Source organism: Antechinus flavipes, chromosome 4, assembly GCF_016432865.1.
Source record: "Antechinus flavipes isolate AdamAnt ecotype Samford, QLD, Australia chromosome 4, AdamAnt_v2, whole genome shotgun sequence".
NCBI lineage: Eukaryota > Metazoa > Chordata > Mammalia > Dasyuromorphia > Dasyuridae > Antechinus > Antechinus flavipes.
In genome coordinates this window covers 248,564,595-248,592,036 of record NC_067401.1, presented here as the reverse complement: position 1 = coordinate 248,592,036, position 27,442 = coordinate 248,564,595, and the positions used below count along the sequence as shown (strand labels likewise).

General features: G+C 31.0%; 1 protein-coding gene across 2 annotated transcripts in view; it reads left to right on the top strand.

Annotated features, from left to right (window-relative positions):
* PHIP (pleckstrin homology domain interacting protein) overlaps positions 1 to 27,442 on the top strand; it is a 171,253-nt gene that overhangs the window by 71,141 nt on the left and 72,670 nt on the right. For both annotated transcript variants that reach the window (XM_051997303.1, XM_051997301.1), the window contains exons 14-17: positions 40 to 193; positions 1,133 to 1,267; positions 17,773 to 17,901; positions 20,383 to 20,608. In XM_051997303.1, the coding sequence (XP_051853263.1) occupies positions 40 to 193; positions 1,133 to 1,267; positions 17,773 to 17,901; positions 20,383 to 20,608 (644 nt within the window). The remainder of the gene's footprint in view (positions 1 to 39; positions 194 to 1,132; positions 1,268 to 17,772; positions 17,902 to 20,382; positions 20,609 to 27,442) is intronic.

Sequence of the window (27,442 nt, the reverse complement as noted above, 5' to 3'; positions counted from 1 at the left end):
AAAAACATTTGGTCAAAATAATGTTTTTATTACTTTCAGACAAAACATGCAAGGGGTAGAAGATAAAATCACAAAACTGAAAGTAACTATGGTAGCATGGGACCGTCATGACAACACTGTTATAACTGCTGTTAATAATATGACCTTAAAAGTCTGGAATTCTTATACTGGTCAACTTATTCATGTACTCATGGTAAGAAAAATTTTCCAGTTTTTATTTGGTAGATTTTAGATAACAGATAACTATTAGGTTAGCTTATATTGAGCTAACTTCAAAATGATATTTGCCTGGAAATGTATAACACAGGAACAAAGGAATTGTAGAAATAAACACTTGTCATTTTACCCTGATCTTGTGAAGAAAATTCCTAAGCAACTAGTTGAAGTATGGTATTCTCATGGGAATTGAAATTTTGAAGTCAGTAAAATAAATAATCCTTTTCTGTTGTGATACTGTCATTTCCAGCTGTTTGTTGATTTGGAAATAATTCCCTGCATGAAAGATGTCAAACATGGCATTCACACCATTCCCAAATGTGACTAAACCCGATTAAAATGTAACTAGGAATTATTTAACAAAATAAAAATATAATAAAATAGATATTATTAATCTGCAGTTTTCTAAGTCAATAGATTTGTGGCTATAGGGATCTTATGTATAGGTTTAGTGGCTACTGTTTGTATTTGACATTTCTGCCTTTTATTATTCTGTGATACCTGACTTGTAGGCATTTATATTGTCTTAGCTTAGTTTTAATTTTCATTTTAGTTCCCTCTGTTAATTATTTCTTTTTTATCCTGCATATAGCTTGCTTTGTGTGCATATGTGTATGTTTGCATGTTGTCCCCTCTATTAAATTGTAATTTCTTTGAGGGCAAGGACTGTCTTTTGTCTCTTTTTTGTATTCCCAGGACTTAGCATGGAGCTTGGTACCCAGTAAATATTTATTATTGAAACTGGGACATAGATTGATAGATTGCTAGATAGCATAATACTTGAGGTATTTTGCCAGGTAAATTTGAAAAAAATTTATTGAAGTAAAGTCATTTCCAGATGTGGTCTCTAATATTTGCTATATTAGTGTTGTATTATTAGTTTTCTGTGGTTTTAACATGAAAATACATTTTTCAGGGCCATGAAGATGAAGTATTTGTACTTGAACCACACCCATTTGATCCTAGAGTTCTTTTTTCTGCTGGCCATGATGGAAATGTGATAGTGTGGGACCTTGCTAGAGGAGTCAAAATTCGTTCTTATTTCAACATGGTAATTGTCTATGTCTCACATTTTTTCATATGTATAGAAATGCATATATCCTATTTAAGATTTCAGTATTTTCTAACTACTGGCATTCTACATAGTGCAAAAGAAGTTCATTTTAAATTGGACCTTAAAAAAATAGATAAACTTTTAGACTCTGATATTTTTGAGGTATTTCAAATAACTTTTACAAAAGAAATATACATGTTATAAATACTGGTCATAAAGATTTTTTCCTGGAGTATTTTGACTCCATAATTTTTGCTTTAACATTTTCCACTTCAGTAAATAAAGATGTTTACTTTCATCTTACACTGAAAACTTTTTTGTGGAAAACTTGAAATCTTTGTGTGTCAAATTTATTTACTCAAAGCATTTTGTATTATGCCTACGTGTTGTGGTTAGTAGTTTAGTTTTCAGTGTTCACTCAATAAATGTAAACACATAACTGTGTAAGACATCATTAATTTCTGGATCTAGAACTCAAAAATGAAATAATTTTTGCCCTCAAGAGCTTACATTTTACTGAATGACAATAATTACAATGTATATATTATTTGAAGTGCACGATATTTTATTTTAGTTTTCTCATAACAACTCTATAAGGTAGTTACTACTCTTGTTATTTCCATTTTGTAAATGAGGAAACTGGGGCATTGAAAAGTTTTAAGTGACTTGCCTACACTTAAAAAGCTAGTGAATTTCAACTGTGGGAGACTGTCTCTTATCATCTATGCTTCCAAATCCAAAATACAAATCTAGTCTTTTATGCTGCTGGCTTCTACTCTTAAAACTATGATCTAAATTAGCTATGTGCACTTAAGCCATATCATTAGAATGCAAGCTCTGGAATGTTCTTACTAAGAAGGAAGAGCTTTTTTAATGGCATTTTGATTATGTCTAATAATCGAAGTTCAGCTTAATTAAATTCAGAGAGACTTTTTATTAAGAAGGGTGACAATTACTTAGTTGTAGTATTTCTCCATGACTGTTTGCTAAATTTTCAAGGGTTTACAATCTATATCAGTGAGTAGTTTCCACACTGACAAAATCATGGATCACTGAAGTATTAAAGTATGAAACTATGTTATGCATATACTCAAGTGCCATCATTGGGGGAGGAAAGATTTTCGTTAATGTGAGAAAATAGTTTGAAGAGAAAGATATATATATACAGAGAGAGAGAGAGAGTGTGTGTGTGTGTGTGTGTGTGTGTGTGTGTGTCAGAAAGAGAGAGAGATGTGATTGTAGTAATTCTTAGATACAGGACAATTTAAATTGCACTATGGCTAGAGTGCTAGGACTTATCTTCCTGAGTTTAAATCTGGCCTCAGACACTTAATAGCTGGCCCTGGACAAGTCACTTAATCCACTTGAAAAGAAAATGGCAAACCATTACATTATCTTTGCCAAAAGAAACCCCAAATGGGGTCATGAAGAATCAGACATGATTGATATGACAAAAGAATACTTAAAAATTCATATCCAAAATATATATTTTTAATTTTCTAAATATAATCATTATAAAATCAAATTATGAAACTGAAGGGCCATTTATTAATGTGGTACTTTTTATTATTATTATAAGAATCTGGAATGCAATTTATTCTGTTTCAATTTAATTAAAAAAATTAGTAGTAGTTTTTGCAGTCATGATTTTGGACAAGGTAGTATTAAAGAGATAATCACTTTGAAAAATGTTGCATTATTTTCTTATTTTAAATAATAGCTTTTTATTTTCAAAATACTTGCAAAGATTGTTTTCAACAAAAAATTTACTCTTGCAAAATCTTGTGTTCCAAATTTTTCTCCCTTCCTTTTCTTCACCCCTCTCCCCTAGACAGCAGGTAACCCATTATATTTTAAATGTATGCAAATCTTCTAAACAAATTTCCCATGTTTATCAAGCTGCACAAGAAAAATCAGATCAAAAAGGAATAAAAAGAAAAAAAGGAAGCAAACAACAAAACAGATTAAATTACTATGTTATGATCTACATTCAGTCCTGTGGTACTTGATTTGAAACCACATTTATGCATAAGTTGTTTTATACTTCAAGTTGAAAGCTTTCCTCACAGGTTTCAAGTTTATTTCTAATTTAAATATTTTTGGTTCAATGTGGATCTTTGGAACTCCATTTATATATACCTTTATGCAGGAAATCTACATCTCTATATCATGTAAAAGGCATACATTCATTGGGATTATGCCAAATCTTTTCATAGTTTAATACTTTTTAATCACTTTTTAAAACCTGGTACTTCTTTCTCTACTTCCTCAATTTTAAGAAGTCTTTTCCTTCATTGAAAATGGAGGAGAGTATTTCCTTATAATTAATTCTTAGCTTCATGACAAAGAAAATTACATTAACTAAAACAGCATAGTCTAAAGAATGCCTTGTAAGATCCTGTAGCCAATATAATAGGCATGATAATTTCATAAAAATAAAGTTTGGCTTGGCTATTTGGGGAGTATAATGGCCTTGAAAAATAGTTGCCTACCAGTGAATTCTTGTTTGTGACCATTAAACACAGTGGACTTATTTCCTGCTAGTGAGATAATAGAAGGTGAAAAAAGTTCTAAGGCATGAAGTTTAATTCATTTTAAAATGACAGTGTGGTTATACCTTAATGCTCATATAAATGATAAGGTTTGAATCAGATACTCATTTTCAAACTATTATTATTACCTTTTTAGAAGACTATTAATGGAATGCAAAAGTAGGTTAAGAGTCAGAAACCAGAGACCCTCAAGCTATCGCAATAGACTTTTTAAATACACATTATGGGTTTTTACCCTTAGCTTTACAAGAAAGTCTCTACCCTATTTTTGATCCTCATCAATGGCCTCAACTAGAACAATACTATATCTTCCTGATTTTTCTCCCACTTTTCCTTTCTCCAAACAGCCACTAAATTGGTATACTTAAAACATCTGATCATATTATTCCTTTGCTCCAAAACTTTTCACAGCTATCTATTACCTCGAGGATAAAATACAAATTGATAAGCCTGTCATTTAAACTCTTCAATATCTGGTTCTCTACTTTCCAGACCTACTTGACGCTGTTTATCTCTGTATACTTCATTGTTCATCAGTCTGGCTCAAAATCTCCTTATATATGATGATTTAATCTCTAATATAGCTTGCCTTTCCAAATGAGCACTTATATATGAAATCCACTTCATCTTCAGCAACTCCTTGTAGAATTCCAGCCTTCTTTCAAAATATAGAACAGGTGTCAGTCACCTCCTTATAAAAACTTTTCATGAGACCTCTATGTAAGACCATGCTCTAGAATTAAGAGGACCTAATTGTAGCCTCTACTTTTTTACCACCTGTGTGGCTCTGCCAGATCTTCAATTGTCTTACCTATAAAATGAAGTTGTTGAACTGGCAGCCTCTGAGATTACTTTCAGCTCTAGAATATCTTATCTATGTTCTATCTCCCCATCAGCTCATCGAGGGCTGAAATGGTTTTTATTCTTTTTTCTCCCTTCAGCATCTATCACACAGTAAACACTTAAATGTTTCTTAAGTTAAATGAGATTGTACTCATGAGTTAACACATGTCAATTTAACAATAACATGTTTCTAGCTTAACCGTGGATGCTAGTAGAGTTTGTGTTAGAGTACTTATGTTCATATCCAAACAGTACCCTCACTAGGATGCCTGTCTTGCTACTATTATGCTTAACCTTCCTACATTTCTTTTCTGTCCTGATCTTCATCTCATTTCTTTGAACCCCAGATCCTCATCTCCCAAATTCAGCTTTTTTCATTTGTAGAATGGGAATAATAATAATTGTATTACATTATGGAGTAAACGTAAAGATTAAATGAAATAATATACATAAAGTCTTTTCATGCCTTAAAGTACTGGTAGCAATGACAGTTCTTATTCCTAGAGAGAGCATAAATGGCAACCTCATTGTAATAATGAAGTAGTAGAGAGATATACAATAATTCCTATAAATCTTTAATCTATTTCCTAGACCATACATATGCAGATGGGTTTTCTAGAGATAAATTATTCTTTAGTCTTTCTGTTATATCTCATTAATTCATATAAATAAAATCATATAAAAGTGGTAGTCCAAACAGTAAATAGATACAAAATTTTTGTGGCATCAGTTTGCAAAAGGAAATATATGCATTATATGTGAGATATGTATTTGTGTGTACATGTAGATTATAATCTTTTTAAAAATGTATGATCTAAAAATATTAGCTGAAAGTGTCTCTTTGCCCTTAAACATTTACCCATCCTTATCCTAAATGTTTTTTTTCCTAAATGTTTTTTTTTAAATAAGTGCATAGAAATATATTTGTAAACCTAATCTAAGTGTTACATTTTTTTATTCTGCCCTTTGTCTTTTTGGTTTAGTCATTTCAGCATTACTGTATTAATGAAGGAAATAGTTGTACTTTTCTTTTGTTTATTTCAACAGGTAGAAATTTGTATGTTTTATTTTTACAGTGATTATTTACCTTTTAAATATTTACAAAGATGCATTAGTTGATTCTTTCATAAGACAACTGCCTCCCTGTTTTTTTAACAATAAATCAAGACCTCTTTGGGTTTTTCCAGCAAAGTAATATTATTCTAGCGTAATCTACAAAAGGGGCCCCACTTTTCTGAGGTAAATATGTGCCATGTCTCCCTAGAAGGCAGTGGGCTAAATGTAGAGCTTTATGCCTTCTTTTTCTTTTACTTATTATATATATTAGCAGAGTTCTCCTTGTATTTATTTTAATGACATAGTAGAGGAAACCTTCATGAAAACACAATAAAAAAGTAGTCAATATTTATAAGAACTTAAAAATATCTCATTTTATCCTCACAACCATCAGGGAAACAGATGGTATTATTATACCCACTTTATAGATGATAAAATACAGCAGATACAGGTTAATTGATTTGTCCAGGATCGCATGTCCAGTAAGTATCTGAAGCTGTATTTTAGCTCAAATTTTCCTTATTCCAGTCTCAGCTCTCCATCTACTGTTTCTAGCCAGTTGCACAGTTAAAAAAGAGAGAAAAACATATTGCTGTATTAAGGGTATTTAATTAAGCCCACCTCCCTTGATTGACCCTCTGTATGGCAAAAAGAAGAAAGGCTTATAATTTTCCTCCTGTGACGTAAGAAAGTCATACTAATATCCTACCTTATAAATTTCTCACAATATATTAAAATATGAATATATATGCAACACATACTTATCTATTTGCTTATTTATTTCTGGGCCTGTCACAAAGATTTTACCAGGGAGAAAACTTGGATATGTATGTACATACATATATATGTATATATATAAACATGTGCAATTGACTAATGATGTTGGTGTCAGATTATCCCATAAGGAATATATTAAACCTATTTTTAAATTAGATAAAATTTTTTAGCATTCTCTATCCTTAAAATTTCTGTTTCTCATAAGAAAAAAAGGGCTGGGGAAAATTACCATGTTTTATAAAATGAAGAGGTTGAACTGGATGAACTTGAAAGCTTCTTCTAATTCTGATTCTGTGAATCTATTTAATAAGTAAAAAACAAACACTTATCTGTAGGCAGTTGTGGCCAAGTTCCAAAGAAGGTCATCACCAAAAGATATCTGTATCAATGCTGGGCTGAGGGGGTTGGGGTGAGAGGGAAGACATTGAAATTATATTGAAATTATATATTTATGAACTATTGAAGTATTTTAAAAAGTAGGTTTTAGCACCCACAGCCACTTATTTAGTAAAATGGAGACATGTTTACTTTCTATGAGGGTGATTTTAGTTAGGACCTGCTTTAGCTAGAAACGTTTTTAGAATATATTCTCTTCCCAAATTTGAGCCCTAGAAATCTATTCTTTTACCTTTTTTGCTGCCTTTCTATCCCCATCCATTTTCGCAGCTTATTTTACCACTTTTTATAAAGGGCAAGTAAAGTACTAAAACAATCAATTAAAATATTTAAAAATTTGATAATTTTTTTGCCAATAGAAGAAAGATTTTTTCTTGTTCTTTGTCCATTACCGTCATTGCCATTCATCAGCATTTAATATTGATAAGTATTATGCTTTATTTTTAGTCCTGAATGTATTATGTCATTTAATAGCTATTGGCAAATAGTTTGGAATATTTAATAAAACTTTCCTCTAAAAAAATTTTTAGTCAAATCACTTTTTAAAATATCATCTTGAAAACCAATGTAGAGAAATATGTGAATTGTCACTTTAAAATACCAAAAGGTATTTTTTTGATTCTTAGTGCTATTTTTGTGATACTGACCAAGACACATTACTTCCTTTGTGAATAACAGAACAGAGAATTATGTGAACTGTTTTTTCAAATCTTAAAGTTCTATATAAATGATTTAATATTATCGTTTTGATATTAGAATTTATTTTAAAAAGTTTACTATGGAGGAAAAAATATGAATATATGTGCAACACACACTTATCTATTTGCTTACTATTTTTTTCCTACTTTTAGAGGTTCATCCCTTGTGTAATAATTCCTGTGTATAAATTACAAAAAAGAATTGATAGTTATTAATGAAAAGAATGAATGAGACCATTCAAGTACTCTGGTCCCACTTTATTACATGAATATGTAACCTTAGGATTAAAAACATTTCTCCAATACACTATTCTAACTATTCAAATTTTAATTATATATGAACTCCTTTGAAGTGACTGGTTTAAAATTAGTATTAATATTAAGATTATAAGTCCTTTTTGTGTAATCCTTATGTTCCTGTATTGACTAATTTTATAACTTTTTGTATTAAATGTGTCTTTGGAAACTGAATCAGATCCATTTTCATTGTAGAATTGACAAAGTTGCTCTCCTGCTAATTTAAAATTCTCTAGACATTCTATGAAATCTGTAGGCTCCTTTGAATATTTTTCTATGTTGGAGATAATAGGCTAAAAATGCTAGTTGGCAGAAATTAATCTGTCTAGGTTTAAGTTAATATATTTTAAAAAGTGTACAGTACACTTTATCAGATGTAGGTTTTGATTGTTGAAAAGGGATAAGAGTAGAAGGCATACCTGAAAATGAGGGAAATTTTGATAGAAATCAAAAGTAGAGAGGAAGCTGGAAGAAAAGCTTTGGAGACTAACTTGATCAAGGACTGGTCCTAACTTGTCAAATTGAAGCTGTGTGCTGAGTTGTTTTTGTAACATAACTGAAAAGGCAGTCAGTTCTGTTTCAGATAAAAGACTTTTTTGAAGCATTTGCTTTTTTAAAAAAAAATAGGGCAGGTTGGACTTTTCAGGATTTTCATTCTCAGGAGATTTGTTAATGGAGGTATTACTATATTTTTTTTTCCTGTAAGTGTGACTATTATGGAGAGATTTTTTTAAAATAATTATCATTTTTATTCCATTTTCCCTAATACCAATTAGTTTGCTAAGACTAACAAATTTAAAAATCTGTTAGGTAATTTGAAAGACTTGAATCATAAAAAAAAGAATTTTTATATATATTGTATGTGTGTGTGTGGTTTAGTCATTTCAGTTGTGTCTGACTCTTCTTGACTCTATTTGGAGTTTTCATGACAAAGATACTGGAGTAATTTGTCATTTTCTTCTCCATTTCATTTTGCAGAAGAGGAAACTTAAGACAGCTAGGGTTAAGTGACTTGCCCAGGATTGCATAGCTAATGTCCAAGGCCAGATTTGAATTCATGATGAGTCTTCTCAACTCCAGCTCTAGCACTCTATCCACTACAACATCTAGCTGCTCTTAAAATATTTGTAGGTAGGTAGGAAGGTAAATATACAAATACACACATGTGTATGTACCTATATATATATTTGAAGTCAGGTATTTAATTAAATTGCTGCTGTGTGTGTGTGTGTATGTGTGTGTGTGTGTGTGTGTGTATTACACATATTACCTTTACTGAATGAACTGTATTTCATACATTGATATCATCCTCATATGTATACTAATAAAATTGAAAATAGGGCAGATATAAGTTTTGTGAATGAAAAAAAAAAATGAATGTCTTGCTCCAAGATCATATTGCAGATCTATTACAACATTAAAAAATAGAGGATGGGAATATATCTGGAGTGATAAAGCTAGTTTTTGGAAGACAAGGATTTTTTCCTAAGTCATTGGTCTTAAAATTTGTCCCCCTTTATTTTAAGTTGAAATTGAAAATACTATTTCTCAAAGGTAGCATCTAAATCCTGATAAGGGGGAAGGGTAACTCAGTAGAATTCTAACATAGATAATGCTTAGTTTGGTCCTTTTATTCCTTATAATGGTGGCTGTTTGCTTTGTAAATAAGTTTTAAAAACAAAACTAAACCATAATTTAAGAGTTTTGTATCATATCATAGCTGAAGTAGTGGTAAAACTTACTTTAATACTTCAAAAGATCCATGATTCCATTGATGTTAAGTAGGAAAACAAAAGTTACAAGAGTTCTTTGGGAAAAGTTCAAATTTCTTGATAAGCCATTTTATAGTCATTACTAATATGCAGTAATTAAAATATGGTCTATAGACAGCTCTAAATTTATTCTTACTCTTTTTCATATGTACTATTACTTATTCCAAAAGTTTATTACTTGCATGTCTAATTTTGGTTTTTTAATTATGGACTCTTGATATACTTGACATGATAAGGGATTTTGCTCAAAGATGGTACTGCTTCATTTTCTTTGTCTCATGGGTGAATTCCAAATAACATTTTTTTATTTCTTTAGAAAAATATATTTTGAAATTATTTTTTGTAATTGTTCACTTAACCTTTCTTTTACTTGAGATTATTTTATAAATGTTCCAGTGTCCACTAATCCAGAACAATGAGTTTCTCCTTGCAACGTGTCGATCAAACAGAGGCTGCCAATCACCACTCAGAATTTTTGCACCTGTACACTTCTGAAATTGCCATGTTCTCCAGTGTGTCCTCTAGTTTAATTTCAAGTGTTGGCTACTATACTTACCTAGATAAAGAAAACAGATGATTAAAACTCCAATTTTTAAAGTCATAAGTGCAAGGTTATTATTTCTTCTCTATATTTAGGTAGTCTGGTCTCAGATTGTGAGAGATCTCTCTGATAGTTCCAAGTCTTTCATCTCATTTCTTATCAGGAAAGGTAAAGTTTCTTTTGAACACAAATTTTAATTTTCTAGTGATATGCTTTGTTTCCAAAGTAATCTAGGTTTGGTACACAGATCTTTGAGGCCATTAAAACCCTTTGAAATGTGTAGAGAATTGTTTGTTTCTATGGTTTCTTTGCTATATTATTTGACAGCAAATTATCTTTATTAAATATTTAGGGCTCAGTAGTTGTGAGATATCAATTCTTAAAAGATATTCAAAATAGATTCCATGGTAAATCATTTGATGAAGAAAGCCTTTTAGAAGAATCATATTATGAATTATTTTAGTTATTCTAAGGTATTTATTAAATGACTGGATTGTGTTGGGCACTGTGTGAATGCTAGTGAGAATAATAAAAATGTGTAAAATTAGTGCTCTCTGAGAGCATAAGATGATGAGAAATGAAAAAATAATAATGAAAGGCATTATCATAATACCAAGTGATTGAAAAAGTAAGTGCCAGGAGAGTGTCAAAGAAGAAAAAATCATTTTAGGATACATCCCACTGGTTTTTCATGATAATATAGGACTGTATAAAAATGGGTAACTACAGAGGGATAGATAGGAAAATGATTTAAGTGTGAAATTGAAGTCAGGAGAGTAGATGGACTGGAATGGAAATTGTGTAGGGGTTTAGTGGAAAATAAAACTAGAAAAAAGATTAGATATTTTTAATAAATCATTGAGTGGTTGATTGGGGACAAATTTCGGAGGCCTTGAATGTCAAATTAAGAAATTTGATTTGAAACCAGAGGGATATTTAAAGGATTTTTAGATTTTTAATCTGATGATCTAATATTTTAGGAAAATGAATCTGATGGTTTTTAGCTTGAATCAGAAGTGAATGAACTGGAGCAGAGAGGAAGTAAATAAGAATTAGATAATGACTTCTTTGGCAGTCAAAGTAGCAATGAAAAGGAAGTGGAGAATACAAAAAAATTGTAAAAGAAAAATTGATAGAACTTGATGACTGATTAACAGGTTGGGCAAAGAAAAAGTCACTTCCGTAATTTAAATCTCAGTGGAACTTGAACAGTTAAAACTTTTGTTAGCCAAATAGGGAATTCAAGACAAAGAGATAATTTGGAAATTTTTAGATGCGTGTTCAGTTTAAGGTAATAGGCAGACATCTAATTGGAAATATCTCATTCAGCTCATGATAGCCTGGTAGTCAGGCAAGAGGTCAGGACAAGTTATTTTTATTAATAGGTAGTTGAGTTTTTTTTTTTATCTTTGTTGAGATTATTAGATGTCTGGCTAATTTTGTGTTTTATTTTGAAAACATGCTACAAATAACACAAAATTGTTGGGTATTCCTCATGCATTAGTTTTTGGTTAGGAGGATACCATATTTATATTTTATTGTGGAACATTACTTTTAAAAGAAGTAGATACTAGCAAAGTATCCTTAATTTATCAGTTGTATTGTCCTGCTATGCAAAAATTTATAACATTTTCTTTCTGAAATGCAAACCAATTGTTAATCTTTTAAAGAATAGTTATTTTCTCAGTTTATTTTTCTATTGTTCCCTCAGGGTATGCTTTTCTTTTTCTTAATAAAGTTGCAAATTTCCTTTGAGAACTTTTAGATTCTTCCTTCATTCCATCCCACCCCCAAGCCAAAATAACAGGATTGCATCATTTCCTTGTGAAATAAAAGATATTTAAGAATTTTAAGAAAAAGAAAGAGGCAGTACCCTTTGATCTGAAATAGTTTTGTTTTAATAAGAAAATTATTTAAACTATCCCAAATTTCACTTTTCTCTTTTTCAGAATTTTCTAATCTATAATCTTTAGGCAAATAGTTTCTTACACTTTAACCTTCTGGCTTTAGATTGTCAGTCTTTTGCTTTATGCTTCATCTTGTTTTTAAATATGTCCCAATTTTTTTTTTCCACTTTCACTTGCTTCTCTGAAAATTATCCAATATTTTACTTAGGCTGAATTCATAAGTATAAGATGTTTTAGTAGTTTGTATTGTTTTGCTTGTCAAAATCTACAGTTCTGATGAGGTTCAGTACAGGGCAGAAAGTTGTGGGAACCCCTTCTGGTCAGCGCAGGTCCTTCATAAATTGAACTCGAAAAGTTAGACTGATAAAAAGTAGTTTATTGTTGGAACTGAGAACCCAGAGTTTGCTAGGAGGACTGATTTCCTTAGTGGCAAGGTCCTGACAGAGAAGTAAAAGTCTAACAGAGGAATCCTGGCAGAGAGATAAAGTTCCTAGCAGAGAAATCCCGACAGAGGGAAAGAGGGGAGGGGGAGTGTGTCCTGTTAGGGAAATGGAGTCTGGCACTGAGAAGAGAATACCTTCTCAGTGAGCAGAGGGTCCTCGAAGGCAGCTGCCAAAGAGAGAGAGGAGAGGTTCCATGATTCCTGCTTTGACCTCTGCAAAGAAGTGCACCAAGTTGCCCCCTTTTAATAAGGAATTTGAAATTTTGGCTAGAGGTTGGATGCAGTTTGAGTTGAAATCATAGCGAAATCTTTTTGAATTGAATAGAAATTTTCCAATTGAATGAGTGTCCCTGGACTAATCTCCAACTCAATAAAGGATGTAATCAGTAGGTGAGTATTATCAATGAGAGAGGGAAGGGATGCTAATCTCCTCCAGCATAGCAGAATGAAACTATTTATCTTGAGCGACTCAGGGGAAAGCTTCTCCTAGGGATCAAGGAGTTTCTCAAATGTTACCCCCAAAGTCTGAAAGAGAGACAGTTTTAGGATTCCTCACATCAGTTCCGCTGAAATTGTTTCCAAGCTCTATCTTGGGATCATCTTTATTTTCAATTTTTAAAAATGTGAATCTCTGTATTCTTCATTAAGGGCTATTTCTAATTTTCTTCAGAATTCTTCCCTTTATTTGAATTTCTACTTAAAATTAATATTTATGTTTACCAACTTGTCTTATTTTTTTTTTGTAACATCCCTTTTCTCATCTATTAAAAGTTTTTTTTCCCATCATTTTATCACAGTATTTATTCCTTTTCTTTCATATAGATAATTCTTTGTTCTAAAAGATTCTGTTATATTACCACTTCTCTTTGAGATTTATCATATCTTAATTTAATTGAATTCCCTTTACACTTAGCTTTTTTTTATGGAAGGGATGTAGAGGGGAATATCTTTTTACATGTGATCCTTGTTCAAAAACCAGTAAAACAGCATACAAAAATATTTTAAACTTTTAGAAGCTGGAAGTAGATGATTAAAATTTGCTTTGAGAAATATTACATAGCAGAATGTAAATTTCTGCCTTTCTGCTTTGTAACTATTTAATAAGCTTGTGCCACTAGAATAATTTATAAATTTTTCAATGCCTTTTTTTTCTTGAGAATTCACTCTACCCATTATATAAATGATTCAGCCCCAAGTTGAGTAAATTTATGATGAGATGCAAATGATGAGGCTAGTGGAGAGATGTGAGAATTGGGGTGGGGAATCCCCTCTGGTTGGCTGCAGGGTTGCTAAAGAATTTGCAAACCCGAAATCTGAGTGACAAAAAAGGGAAATTTATTGTTTACTAAGAAATTCTCTTAGTAGGCAAAACTCCTCATTAGGAATTTGGTGAAGGTGTGTTAACAGACCCCTGGTTATATGGGTAAATGTTGGCCTGGGGTTGGGAACTGTCTGCACTAATCAATTGAGGATCATCAGACAGATCTCCAATTGAATAAAATCCCTTAATTGGGAGTTTGAAGACTTTTTTCCAGAGTCTGGGAACTCCCTGAAGGGATTCTGGGCCACCCTCAAAAGATTTCAGTTTCAGTGAAGAGTGATTTGACCAAGATCTCTGATTGGGAGCTTAACTTGGGAAGAAGGAGGATGTTGTCTTTTCCCTGGGGAGAGCTTGAGACCCAAGTCACCCTTCTTTTACAGATTAAAGGGGACACAGTTTCAGGGTTCACCTCCATCATTTACTTTAATGCAACAATGATTTTTTTTAAAAAGCAATATATCTGATTTTTGAAATGAGATAGCATCAATGAAAGAGCCAAAGTGGCTGAATGTTAATTTTTTAGGGAAGGAAAAATCCTACCTTTAAATTAGCCCTCTGTGCTTCAGAGAAGCAACTGTGCTTCAAAGAAAAATTGATTTCCTAATAAAATGACTTCCTAATTATATAAATAATAAATGTAACTTTGGAAATGATATAAAATCTTAAGCAGATGCTTCAAAGCAATTTCAAGTAATACTTATTCCATCCAGTTAAACTTACTATAGATTTTCCCTCCTTAGCACTACTCTCCTAGCACCTCTCCCCATCCCCATCCCCTCCGTAAGAACTTAATTTGTGCTATCTTTTCTTAGCAGATGAAGATCACTTTTGTGTTAGGCATAAAATTACACCAAGATACTGGAATGAATCAAGTTAGAATGTTTTGGCAATGATCCCAAGACCAAGAATAAGTTCATTTTTGTCACAGTCTTTTAAAGTTCTGTCACATCCAACTTCCATTAAACTTCAAGAAACTTTTAATTCATTGTATGTTTTAACAGATTATCATTGATATTTTGTTAAAACAATGAAAGGACCATTCTATCAATATATTAAACAACATTTATACCACTGCATGAAAGATAGTGGTATTTAATGGATATTTTCTTTAATTTCCATGTATAGTTGTAATTGTTTTTTTATTAGACGCTCATTTTGATATTGAAATACTATTTTCATACTTGATAATAGCATTCTAATTTTCTAATTTTTAATAACTTAGTCTAAGAAAACTATAAATTTTCTCAGGTCTGCTAACAAAAAGCCATGAAAACATTAGACTTAACTTATTTAAAAAAAAAAAAAAACTTTCTGTGATCTGATAGCAAGGATGGTGTTAAGACTGAGAAAAATGTTTGTTGGTAATATAACTGAAGTATTATTCTCAGTTCGTTGATGTTTTGTTTTAGTTTATGGAGGTATAGAATAGAGTTCTGCTTTAAAAAAATTTTTTTTACATGTAAGCAATTTTTTTTTTGGAGGCAAATAATATTTTTTAATGAGTCCTTCAAGATTATCATGGTATTGCTGAGAATGACCAAGTCATTCACAATTCTTATTTGTACAATATTGCTATTAATGTATACAATGTTCTCCTGGTTCTATTCACATCACAGAACTTTGTGTCAGTTTACATACATCTTTCCAAGTCATTTTCTGAAATTATTCTGCTTTCCATTTCTCATAATACAAAAATATTACATTACACATACATACCACATCTTGTTCAACTATTGCCTAATTGCCTAACATCTCATTTTCAAATTCTTTGCTAGTATAAAAAGTGATGCCATAAATAATTCCATACAAATAGTTTCTCTTCTTTTTTATTCTCTTCTCTCTGTCTCTCTTTATTTTTATCACTCTGTATGCCTTTTTCTCCCCCCATTTCCCCGCTTCTCTCTTTGTCTCTCTTCTCTCTGATATAGAACAGTAGTAGTATTTTTTTAATATTACATTTTTTTAATTATAGCTTTTTATATACAAAACATATGCATGGGTACTTTTTCAGTGTTGGCCCTTGGAAAAACTTGTGTTTCAACTTTTCCCCTCCTTCTCTCCACCTTCTTCCCAAGAGGCAGGTAGTCCCATACATGTTAAATATATTAAAAATATATTAAAGTATATGTATGTGTAAGCAAATATTTAACAAACAGTTTAGTTAAGAGTTTTTTTATCAGACTTGAAATTTCTAACCTATAAATAATTTTCAGAATCCTGAGTTCTCTTTGTAGTCTTCACTATCTAATAAATATATGTCCTTAATAATCTTTTGTGTGTTTGAATTAATACTCTTTTAAAACCTTAACATGTATTTTGGAATTTACCAGGGGCATTCTTGAAAGAGATGTGGAATTTATTTAGCCTATCCTTTATCTTCTTGCTTTCAGCATAACAAAAATGTTTTGCTTGTGCCATTTCTTTTAGAATATCCTAATGTAAGATAGACTTCAAGAAGATACTTTATTTTCTTAGACATAGATTTGTATCTTAAAGGAAATCGAACTTCTCTATTTTGTTTTCACTATCACCTCTTTTATTAAACCACTTATTTTTGCATTTCTATTTAAACTAGTAAAGAATAGCTTGTCTCTTTTCTCTCTTAAATTTTCTTTTTTCTTTTTGTTTTCTTCCTTTCAACCTTTGTTTCTTTCTTTTTTTTTTTTTAAAGGTGATTTATGTAGGCTTTATTTCTGATTACTTGTTTGATTCCTTAGCTAGAAACCTTTATTCTAGGGCCATAGATCAAAATGTGAGACAGTGTTTTTGAAAAATCAAATTTTGCCTTTTTTTTTAGAATTATAGAATAATACAATAAAGTCTGTCTTTATTTTCCTATATTGAGGCAATCTTCAATCTAGGCAACATTTGTTATTCTAAAATTTTAACTCTTACAAGTTTTAATTTCCCAAGATCTCAATAAGATACTGTTATTAAAAATCTATTTGTTCTGGATAAGTGGATACCGGAACAAAGAAAAGGTAATTCTTACCTGATAATGAGTTTTGTGTTCCGATTCTGCTAATCCAGAAATTTTTACCCTCTTAACCCCCACTTTTTCAATTTATTGGAAATCATTCTTAGTTGTTACTGGTTAGGGAGTGACCTTCCTGTTTTAGTTGTTTTCTGCTATTCAGCCCCTACATATGCCAAAGAAAGGGTAGAATTTTTACCTTTTTCAGAACACTGCTAAAGAAGTTTTCGACGGGGAATGTAATCTGAAGAAGCACTGAGAGCAAAAAAATTCAGAGTGGTGATTGGCCACCTCTGTTTGATTGACAGGTTGCAGGGAGAAACCCATTCCTTCTGGATTAATGGAACTGGAAAACAGAAAACAATTATCAGGTAAACTTTTTTTTTTTTTTAACCTTTGAAATTCACCTTTTAAAAGATATCAGATCACCCAGTGAATTTTATTCCCAAAACATTGTGAGTAAACTATTTTTACAACTGTGAACCACAATGTCTGGTGAACATTGACTTCTCTCTGCTTCCTAGAATTTCCAAATCACTACAGTTGCTAGAAGTTTTCAGCCTTGGCAGAAAAGCCAGTGATTTAAAGGAGACAGATTAAATCCCAGAAGCAGTATTTTCAGATCTGTGTTAAAGGTGATGAGTAGAATTATGTGGGGGGAGGGAGAGTGTTTTTTATTACTGAATTTCCCAGTTCTATGGCTAAATAGAGTGCTTTGTTTTCCAGAGCTATCAATTTAGCATTTTTTGATAAATATTCATGTATTTTTAAATGTATTGTTTAAAAGTGAAGTTATTTTCTTAATTGTCAGTTGATATAGTATATATTTATTTATTTATAATTTTATCATAAAGCTTTAGTTATAGAATAGTAACCAGTTTGTTTATTAAAGAACATTTGTTAATTCTCGAATGAATATATTTCAGATTGAAGGCCAAGGACATGGAGCAGTATTTGACTGCAAATGCTCTCCTGATGGTCAGCATTTTGCATGTACAGATTCCCATGGGCATCTTTTAATTTTTGGCTTTGGCTCCAGCAGCAAGTATGACAAGGTAGAGTATGATGTATGATGAACAAAATACATTTTTCCTTTCATGTACTTCATGAACGTTTAGAAGCATATAACATTTATTTTAAATAGTTAATGAGGTGGGGGGTTTTTTGTTTGTTAAAATAAAGCTTAATTGCTAGCAAAAGATGCTGAGTAATGTCATGTTGAAATTTAGTAGAACCTTAAGTCATCAAATTCTTCCAATTTACTTAACAGTGAAGCTCCTGACCAAGTCACTTAAATTCTTACAAAGTCTTTTTCCTCATCTGTAAAATGGGCATGATAATTAGTTGTTTTTCAGTTATGGCTTTACTTTTCATGTGACCCCACTTGGAGTTTTCTTGACAAAGATACTGGAATAGTTTGCTATTTCCTTTTCTGGCTGTTTTTACAGGTGAGAAAACTAAGACATTCAGGAATTAAGTAATTTGCCCAGGGTCACATAGCTGAGAACAGTCTGAGGCCAGATTTGAACTGGGAAGATGAATCTTCCTGACTCTAGGCCCTTCATGCTATTCATTGTGCCACCTGGGTACTAGAGGGATAGTAAAAGTATGTACTTTATAGGATTGCTTTAAATATCAAATAAAATAATATAGACATAACACTTTGCAAACCTTAATAAGTGCTTCATAAGTGTAAACATTTTTGTTACTAATATTTAGAAATTTGGACATTACAACAGATAATTAAATAAGTTTTCCTTGACATGTTGATTGCATATTAATTTTCGGAAAGGATTTTTGACTATTGACTGCATTTCAGATTTAAGAATAAATGCTGTAAATCATTCTTCCCTAGGGTACTTAATCACTTTTTCCATTTACTCAATTCATTTTAACAAATCAATGAACATTTATTATATCATCTTCCATTTTTAAATAAGGTTCTGAATATGACACAGGCTTTATTCTCAATCAAATGGAAAAATGAAGTTGTATTTAAAAAAAAAAAAAAAAACTAGGATACCAAGAAAAGCCTTGCAGGGGGAAAATGTCAGGAAATTGAAATATTATTTGAGTTGGACCTTGAAAGAAGGGAAATTTTGTTTTTGTTTTTGTTTTTGTTTTTTAACCTTTAACAGGTCTTGGTTCTGAGCAAAGACAAGAGTAAGGAGAAAAACAGGCCAAGGGAAATTGTTTAATTTGACAGTTAGGAAATAATGAAGTTTTGGGAACAAAAGTGTGATGTCTTTATCACTTCCATAAATTTGGAATATTTATTAGGAATCAGTATAGAAGATGGGTTGAAGAAAGGGATAGGTAAGAGTCAAGAAGACCAGTTAGGAACCATATAGACAAGCAGAGTTCCACATACACATAGTAGTCGTACCATTCTTATTATCTAGCTATCTTTATATGCTTCTTGATTGATTGGTTAAAATTACTTATTAAAGTAGCATATTTGCACATTAGAGGATAGTTCTATGGTCTGCCATATTCGAAGTTAAATAGCATTTTTTGGCATCACAAGAACGTAATGGCCAAATTCTTCAGTTTTAAATTGGCAGCATTGTGGAGTAAATTCTTTGTGTTGCTAGAGAGAACAGTCTATTTTGAATTTGCATTGATCAATTCTAAGTTATCACTATTTATATAGTTGTTGGAAAGAATGCTAGATCTGGTTAATCCCAAATTTGAATCTTGCCATTACTACTTAGTACCTTTCTGTGACTTTAGGCAAGTCACATAATTTTATTTTGTTTTTGTTTTTTCATTTTTTAAACGAAAGTGTTGAGATAGATGTCTGTAATGGCCCTTTCATCTCTAAATATATGATCCTATGAATTCTTAGAGCCTATTTAAATTAAGATTTCTTGTTTTCATACTCCTTTAAATTATTAAAAATTTTAATTCTTTTTGATTTTTTTCTCTTTTTGATATTTTACTATTATCTCTTTGACTACTGCCTCATCTATTTTCTTTAAAAAAAATAATATATATTATTAGCATCGATTAAAGTGTTAACAAAATGATTATAGCATTGGCTTAAGCAAATAAACTAATATGGATAAAATAATTATAATTAAGTTTGACTTACAGATTTAAACTTCATTATGACAGTAAAAAATTAATTCAGTTTTGTGAGGAAGCATCTAAAATACTTTTATTTTATCTTTGCCTGAAATTAACCTGGATTCATAATTACCCCTAGAAGTGAAAGGTAATGATTGTTTCATTTAGTTATTTTGTGGAATTTGGATATTCTTTAAGTATTTTGAAGACCTACATATAAATTGTATTTACAATATATTTTATTGACAGAGGGATAGTTAAATATAAAATGTAATTGAAAGTTGAAATATCAAATAATTATGCATAATTTTATAAAAGTAGCTAATTTTGCATATTGTAGATGTTTAATAAATATTTGAATGATTGTAATGCAGGATTCAATAAAAAATCATTAAGAAATGAAGCAAAGATCTTCTTTTCCTGCTTTAGTAATCTTTGCTTGTCATTATTGGTTTATGTTTTTGCAGATAGCTGATCAGATGTTCTTTCATAGTGATTATCGGCCTCTAATCCGTGATGCCAACAATTTTGTGTTGGATGAACAAACTCAGCAAGCACCCCATCTCATGCCTCCCCCATTTTTAGTTGATGTTGATGGTAACCCTCATCCATCAAGATATCAGAGATTAGTACCTGGTCGTGAGAACTGTAGAGATGAACAGCTTATTCCTCAGATGGGAGTAACATCCTCAGGTAGGTACATGCTCAATTTGTAAACTAGAATAGTTTTTATTACATATTTTTAATAGTTACCCAAATTAATTCATGTTTTTTTTAAACTTAAACTGGTTATCACAGTGGGTATTACATTTTAACATCTTTGGATTATATTCAAGGATATATAATTTCATTAGGAGCAGCTTTGAGTAATAATAATTACTATTAAGATAGTAATCTTGCTTTGCGTCTAGTAATGATTGATAGAATTTTTATAAATTGGAGAAATTCTTAAAATGATTTTTAAAAACATATAAAAACATTTGACACAAATAGAAAATTTTAAAACAATGAATCAATTAGAATTCAAAAATGTTTTAAAATGTTTTTATTATCAATTATAAATATAATTACATGTATAGAAATCTTTCCTCAATCTTCCTTTTTACTTCTATAAAATTTCTTCTGCCAATGTGAGTCAGAAGCAAGACTTGATATGTCTTGGTGAAGCTAAGACTATCCTATTATGTTTCTATTCCACTTCTTGTACTGGGTATTTGAAATGTATTGATCACTTCACCATGCTTCCATGTTACTTGAGACCATAATTTATAGATGAATTGCTGAACTAGACTGATAAAGGAGGTTTCCAGCTACAATGAATCACAGATTTAAGATTCTTTAATCTTACTCCTCAGCTTTTTATTAAAACTTCTTGAGCTATTTTTTACTCTCTGTAAAATAGGAGAAAGAGTAGCTACTTGGGGAAAAGTCTTGCTCTTGACTTGATTTGCCTCCCAACCCCCAATGATACTTAGCATGAATCTTTTTTTTTCTGTTTTTTTTTTTTTCGTTGTTGTTGTTGTTGTTGTTTTTGTTTTTGTTTTTTTGGGGTTTTTTGTTATAACTGATTATTATTTCAGACTAACATTTTTCTCCCACTGGTAGGATTACTAAATGGATGGCAAGAATTGTGTGGATATAGTTTATATAGATTATAAAAAAGCTTTTAGTAAAGTATCTCTTGATATTCTTGGCAACAAGATAGAAAGACAAAGATTAGACAGTAATACAATTCAATGCTGATTATAGGGGTAGAATATTTAATAGTTAATAGTTAAAATCATTGTAACAGGTATCCAGGGGTGTATTCCAGGAATTTGTATGCTTGTCCTATGGCATTGATCATTTTTACCAATAACTTAGGATAAAGACAAATGTGCTCATAAAATTTGCACACAAAAGATGACAAAAAGTTGAAAAGAATAGCTAACACTTGTCAGAATTCAAAAAAATCATGACAGGTTAGAGAATTGGGATTTTTTTATAAGTGTGAATTAACGTCAAGTCTAATACTTGGGCACAGAAATCAGCTTTATGGGAAAGGCATAGTTAGAAAACAATTCTGAAAAAGATCTGGTGATTCTAGGGGACTGCAAACTCAACATTTAAGTCAGCAGTATGATATGATAGTCAGGAAACTAATGGGTTCTTAGACTCCATTAAGGGTTTCCCAAACTTCATTTAGAGAATCGTATTCATTTCTGGGCTTAATGATTTTAAGAGGACAGTGGTAAATTGGGAAATAAATTTAATAAAAACATTGAAAACTTAGAGAAGGTCTCAGGGAGACCAACCAAAATGATAAAAGGCCATGAATCCATGGCATTAAAAGTGGCTACTGTGTAGTCTGAAGAAGTGAGTAGTTGGGGCAATATATGATAGCTGTTTTGAAGTATTTCTTTGGCTCTAGAAGTTTGAATCAGGAGCAATGGTTGGAAGTTACTAAGAAGCAAATTTAGATTCGTTTGTTTTTTTGGGGGGAAGGGAAGGGAGTGGCACACAGGAGAGAATAGTAACTAGAGCTATTAAAAGTGGCATGATCGGCTTAGGAAATTGATTGGGATCTCCTTCTTCAAGAAGTAGTTAGATGAACACCAAGCAGATTTGTTATAGTTTAATAAGGATTCTTTCCTTATGCGGTTTGGACTGGGTAGCTGGTGAGGTGAAGTCCTTTATAAAGCTAATATTCTTTGATAAGTAGCTTGACTTCAAATAGGATTTTAATACTTTTTAATGTTAGATTTGGACAGTATTTACTAAATTTACTAGAGTAGTGTCTTTTTGAAAAACATTTTCATAGACATGTATATATGTGTGTATATATACACATACACATCTATGTAACTTGAAACTTTGACAATCAATACAGATCTGCTTTTACAACGGGACATTTTATTGGCACTCTTTATAAATTTTGTACATGTAGCAGTGATCCATGTGAACTGGTAGTTATGATGGGTTTTGTTTTGTTCTCCATGCTGGGTTTAAATATATAATATACTTTGTAGTTTTGCTGCAACCTATAGAGAATTTAATTTTTTCTTTAGGAATAAAAACCTTGCCTGTTTGGGAACAATTTGTACTCCAATTTAGTCTTAAGTGCCTATGTACCCATATATATGATCTAAAACTATTGAGGGAATGAATTCGAGATAAGGTTGTATAGCCAAGCAGCAATTAGATTTTCAGTCTTTGAATTCCAATATTTTAATTTCTTCCTGTAAACATTGATAATCTATTGAAGATTTTTGAAAAATTGATGTCTTCATGAAAGTGTTATTGTAAAAAGACTGGTGTGAAAGTACGTGGAAAATAATGTGGAGGCTAGATACCCTAAAGCAGGGCTTCTTAAACATTTTCCACTAGTGAGCTTTTTTTTTGGCCTAAGAAATTTTTACATGACCCTAAGTATGTCAGTATATAAAATAGATATGCAAATAAAAAATTTACTGGATGATAATGTGATCCTTACATTCAGTTGCATAACATCTTCTAGTGTCACAGCCTATAGTTTAAAAAACTTTGGTCTAAAGAAAGGAGGTATGCTAGTTATAAGGCTAATTAAAATAGGAGTCCTTAGAGGAACAAAGCAATATGAGAGAGCACAATAAATAAGATATACCTTTTAACATGGGCAGATGGAGAAATGATGGTGTTATTGATAGGAATAGGGAAACCTATTTTGCAATATTGTTCTTTACACTCTCTGATCCAGCCAATGAAAATTACTTAGCCTTGTGTAATGTCCTGTTCTGTCTTGCCTCTATTTTTAAAATATTTCATTTCCCCATGTTTAGAATACAGTCCTTCCATGTTTGATCTATGGAAATACTTTAGAGTTAAGTTTAGTTGTCACCTCTTTCATGAGAATTATATTTTATCTTTCCTTTTATTGTCCCTTGTCATTCATACTTCTTATATGAATAACATTCATATTCTAATTTGGGTTAGTATGGTTATTTATGCATGTAGCTTGTCTCTTTTAGTATTTGTCTTATCTACTAGTTAGAAGAACCTTGAGGGCAAGGATGTTTATTATTATCCAACTTTATGTCTATAGTGCCTCGAATATAGTAATTGATTTAATTTGGTGAGGTCTTTTAAAGTTGAATTTAAAAGAGAGCCTTCATGAAGAATGTCATGTATTTATTTGGCTTTAAAATATTTGAACTTTTAAAAAATATATAGTCTCAATTTTTTTTTCAATTAACTATTTTTTCTCCCTTTCCCTCTTCCAGCTTATTTAACAAATTAAAAAAGAAAACTCCATTTAAAAAAATATATATGGTCCAGCAAAACAAATTCCCAAATAGGTCATATCCAAAAAATACTTCGACATCCAAATCTGGTGTCTATCATCTCTCTTTCCATTTGCCAGTAGCGTATTAACAGTAGTCTTTGGTCTTCTCAATGTGGATTATCAAAAGTAGTGAGAATTGTTAAGTTTTCCAGAATGTTTTTTTCCCATTAAAAAAAATTTTTATATTGACATTATTATATAAATGTTTTAGTTTTGCTCATTCCCTTTAAAATACAGTCTATTCCATTATATTTGTATATCATTATTTGTTAAATCATTTCCCAATAGATGATCACCTCCTTAGTTTGCGGTTCTTTGCTAATACAAAAAGATTTTTCATAAATATTTTTCTATGTTAACATTTTTTCTCTTTAATCTCTTCACATTATAGATCTATTAGTTCTATAGCTAGATGATAGGATGTACATGATTTGGTGACTTGTGGGGGTGGGTAGAATTCCACAGGAAGTGGCTTTTAATTATGATTGTTCTAGGTTCAGAATTCTATCACCGATTCATTAATCTGTTTTACAACAGCCTGTAGAGCTCTTGTCATGTTTACTTTTCTCTCATCTTTGCTGTGTTCGGTGTGAAGTAGAAATTCAGAGTTGCTTTATCATACATTTCTGTACTTACTACTAATTTGGGAAGGACATTTTTTTTTCACATATTTGTTGATTGGTTTTATTTCTCTGAAAACTACCTGTTATCTACTTCCATCTTGTATCATTTGAGGAATGTCCATTAATAAATTTGAATTTTAAGATTTGAATTCAATTCCTTATACCTCTTAAAAATAAAATCATTATCGGAGAAACTAAACAGTAAAAATTTGGGTTCCCAGTTATGTATTTCTATTCTGATTTTAATTGTATTTGCTTTGTTTAGGCAAAAACTGAAAATTGTCCATTTGCCCAAAAAAAAAAAAGTTTTACGAAAATTGTCCATTTTTCCTTGCCTCAGGCTTTGTCATGAGCCTATCATAGATGGTGATGGTGAAAATGATGGTACCTAGCAAAAGCATTGTAAGGTTTGCAAAATGCTCTTTATTCATTAACTCATTTTATCTTCACAACAGTCTTTATTTTTCAAATGAAGAAATTGAGGCACTGAAAAATTAAATGATTTGCCTGGTTACACAGATACAGTTTCTGACTATTGTTGAAGAGTAATAGCAAGAAAAATATGTAAGAACTTTATAAACACAGGAAAGCAGAAATGTATATGCCTTTACAGATTACGATGCTATAAAAAAAACTTAACAAATCATTACTTCAAACTTACTTAAAAGAAGAACGAGGAAAATCAAATAAAATCAACATAACTAATTACTGTCAAATTATAAATGAAAAAATTCACAGGAAACAAAATAGAAATGAATTATATTAAAAATTATTTTAAATACATGACAATAAAATATATACAAATTAATAGAATTTTAGAGGGAGTAAATGAACTCACAAAGTAAAACACTTTAGGACTAAATGGCTTCACAAATTAAATATATCAAATATTTAAAGAGCAATTAATTTCAGTGTTATATAAACTGATTGAAAATTTTCAAGCCAAGGGAATCCAACAAATTCCTTCTGTGAAATAGATATGGTCTTCATATTTAAACCAGGGAGTTAAAAATAAAAAAAAAAAACCCAATAAAAAAACCCAGCTACAAGCCAACATCGTTTGTAAACATTGATGGCAGTAATATTAAATAAAATATTAGCAAAGAGACCCAAAACACTATCACAAAGATTACAGTGTTAAAGAGACAAAGAACTTTGATAGAAAGTTGCAAGAATTATGGTGAATACAGTGACCATTTCTGATTCCATAGAATTAATCATGTAACTATAGCAGTGATAGATTTAGGATACAGAGTTAATTGTGCATATTTGTTTTAACAAATTGGTTCCCCTCCTGTCCCCGCACCTTCCCTCCCCTCCCCGTTTTTTGTTTTGTTTTGTTTTGTTTTTGTTTTTGCTAAGACAATTGGGGTTAAATGCCTTGTCACATAGCCAGGATGTGTTAAGTGTCTGAGACCAGATTTGAACTCTGGTCCTCCTGATGCCAGGGCTAGTGCTCTATCAACTGCACCACCTAGCTTCCCCTGCCTTTTTTTTTTTTTTTCCTAATAATTGTTATTACTTAAAATATTTTCAAAAAATATACAGATGAGTTGAGGCTCATCTTAAGTTTTTGCATACTTAGCTCAGTTTATTTGAGATTTCTAAAAAATTTTTTTGCTTGGATTTGACTACTACTAATTGTTTGCTAATTAGGACAGAATGATTTTGATAATGTTTCATATTGATGGCAATCTTGGTTTATGTGCTTCTGTGATACTTGGGCTAATTCAATTCTGAGTTTATCGAGGTGAAACACATATGGAATTGTTGTCCTCTTTTTTATTTTACTTTTTTTTTTTTAGTTCTCTGTCAATTGTTGACTTTTATACCATACATGTATATAATTGATTGTTTTGGTGTGTTTTTAATACCATGCCTTTTTTTTTTATGAATGGATTTTACTGTAGGAAAATGTGTAAATAGTTACTAAAGAGTTTATTTCAGTGATTTCTGTGAGATATTCCAGAAGTTTTGGGTATGAATGTGTTACAATTCAAAAAAGTCATTCAAATTCACCATAAAAAAGCATTATTTGCACTAGAGTGGGGTAGTTGGTTGAAAAATGAAAAAAATTAATGCTGAGACTTGACAATGTTTGCTACAAAACAGTTTAATTCTTAGACAACAAGCAAAAACCTCACTGGTACTTACTAGCCAGAGGGGTTGTTATTGATTATTTTTAGTGGAGCCTTGGCTTTTGAAATTGGAAGAACAGTGAGCCCAGTTTAAAACAAACAAAAAAAAAATAAATAGCTGCTAACTATTACAAGTGAAGAAAAGTGCTTTTCTTAGGTAAGGCAGGATAAAAACGGAAGTACTATAGATTAAAAAAAAACAAACAAAAAAAAAAAAAACTTTTTTCCAGTCAAGACTTTCATTCAAAGGAATCTGTGTTCCTCCAAGATCTGAGGTTTTTTCATCAGAATTGTGAATATCTACTCAAAAAATGTTTTGGGGATTAAATCATTTTTTTTTTAAATTTCCAATAGACCTGCAAATCTTGTCAACATTCAGGAAATATTGAACTCTGATACATATATTGTTATACCAAGAAGCAGAGTTCTTCTGGAATTTCATAAATGCTCAAATGAAGATGAAATT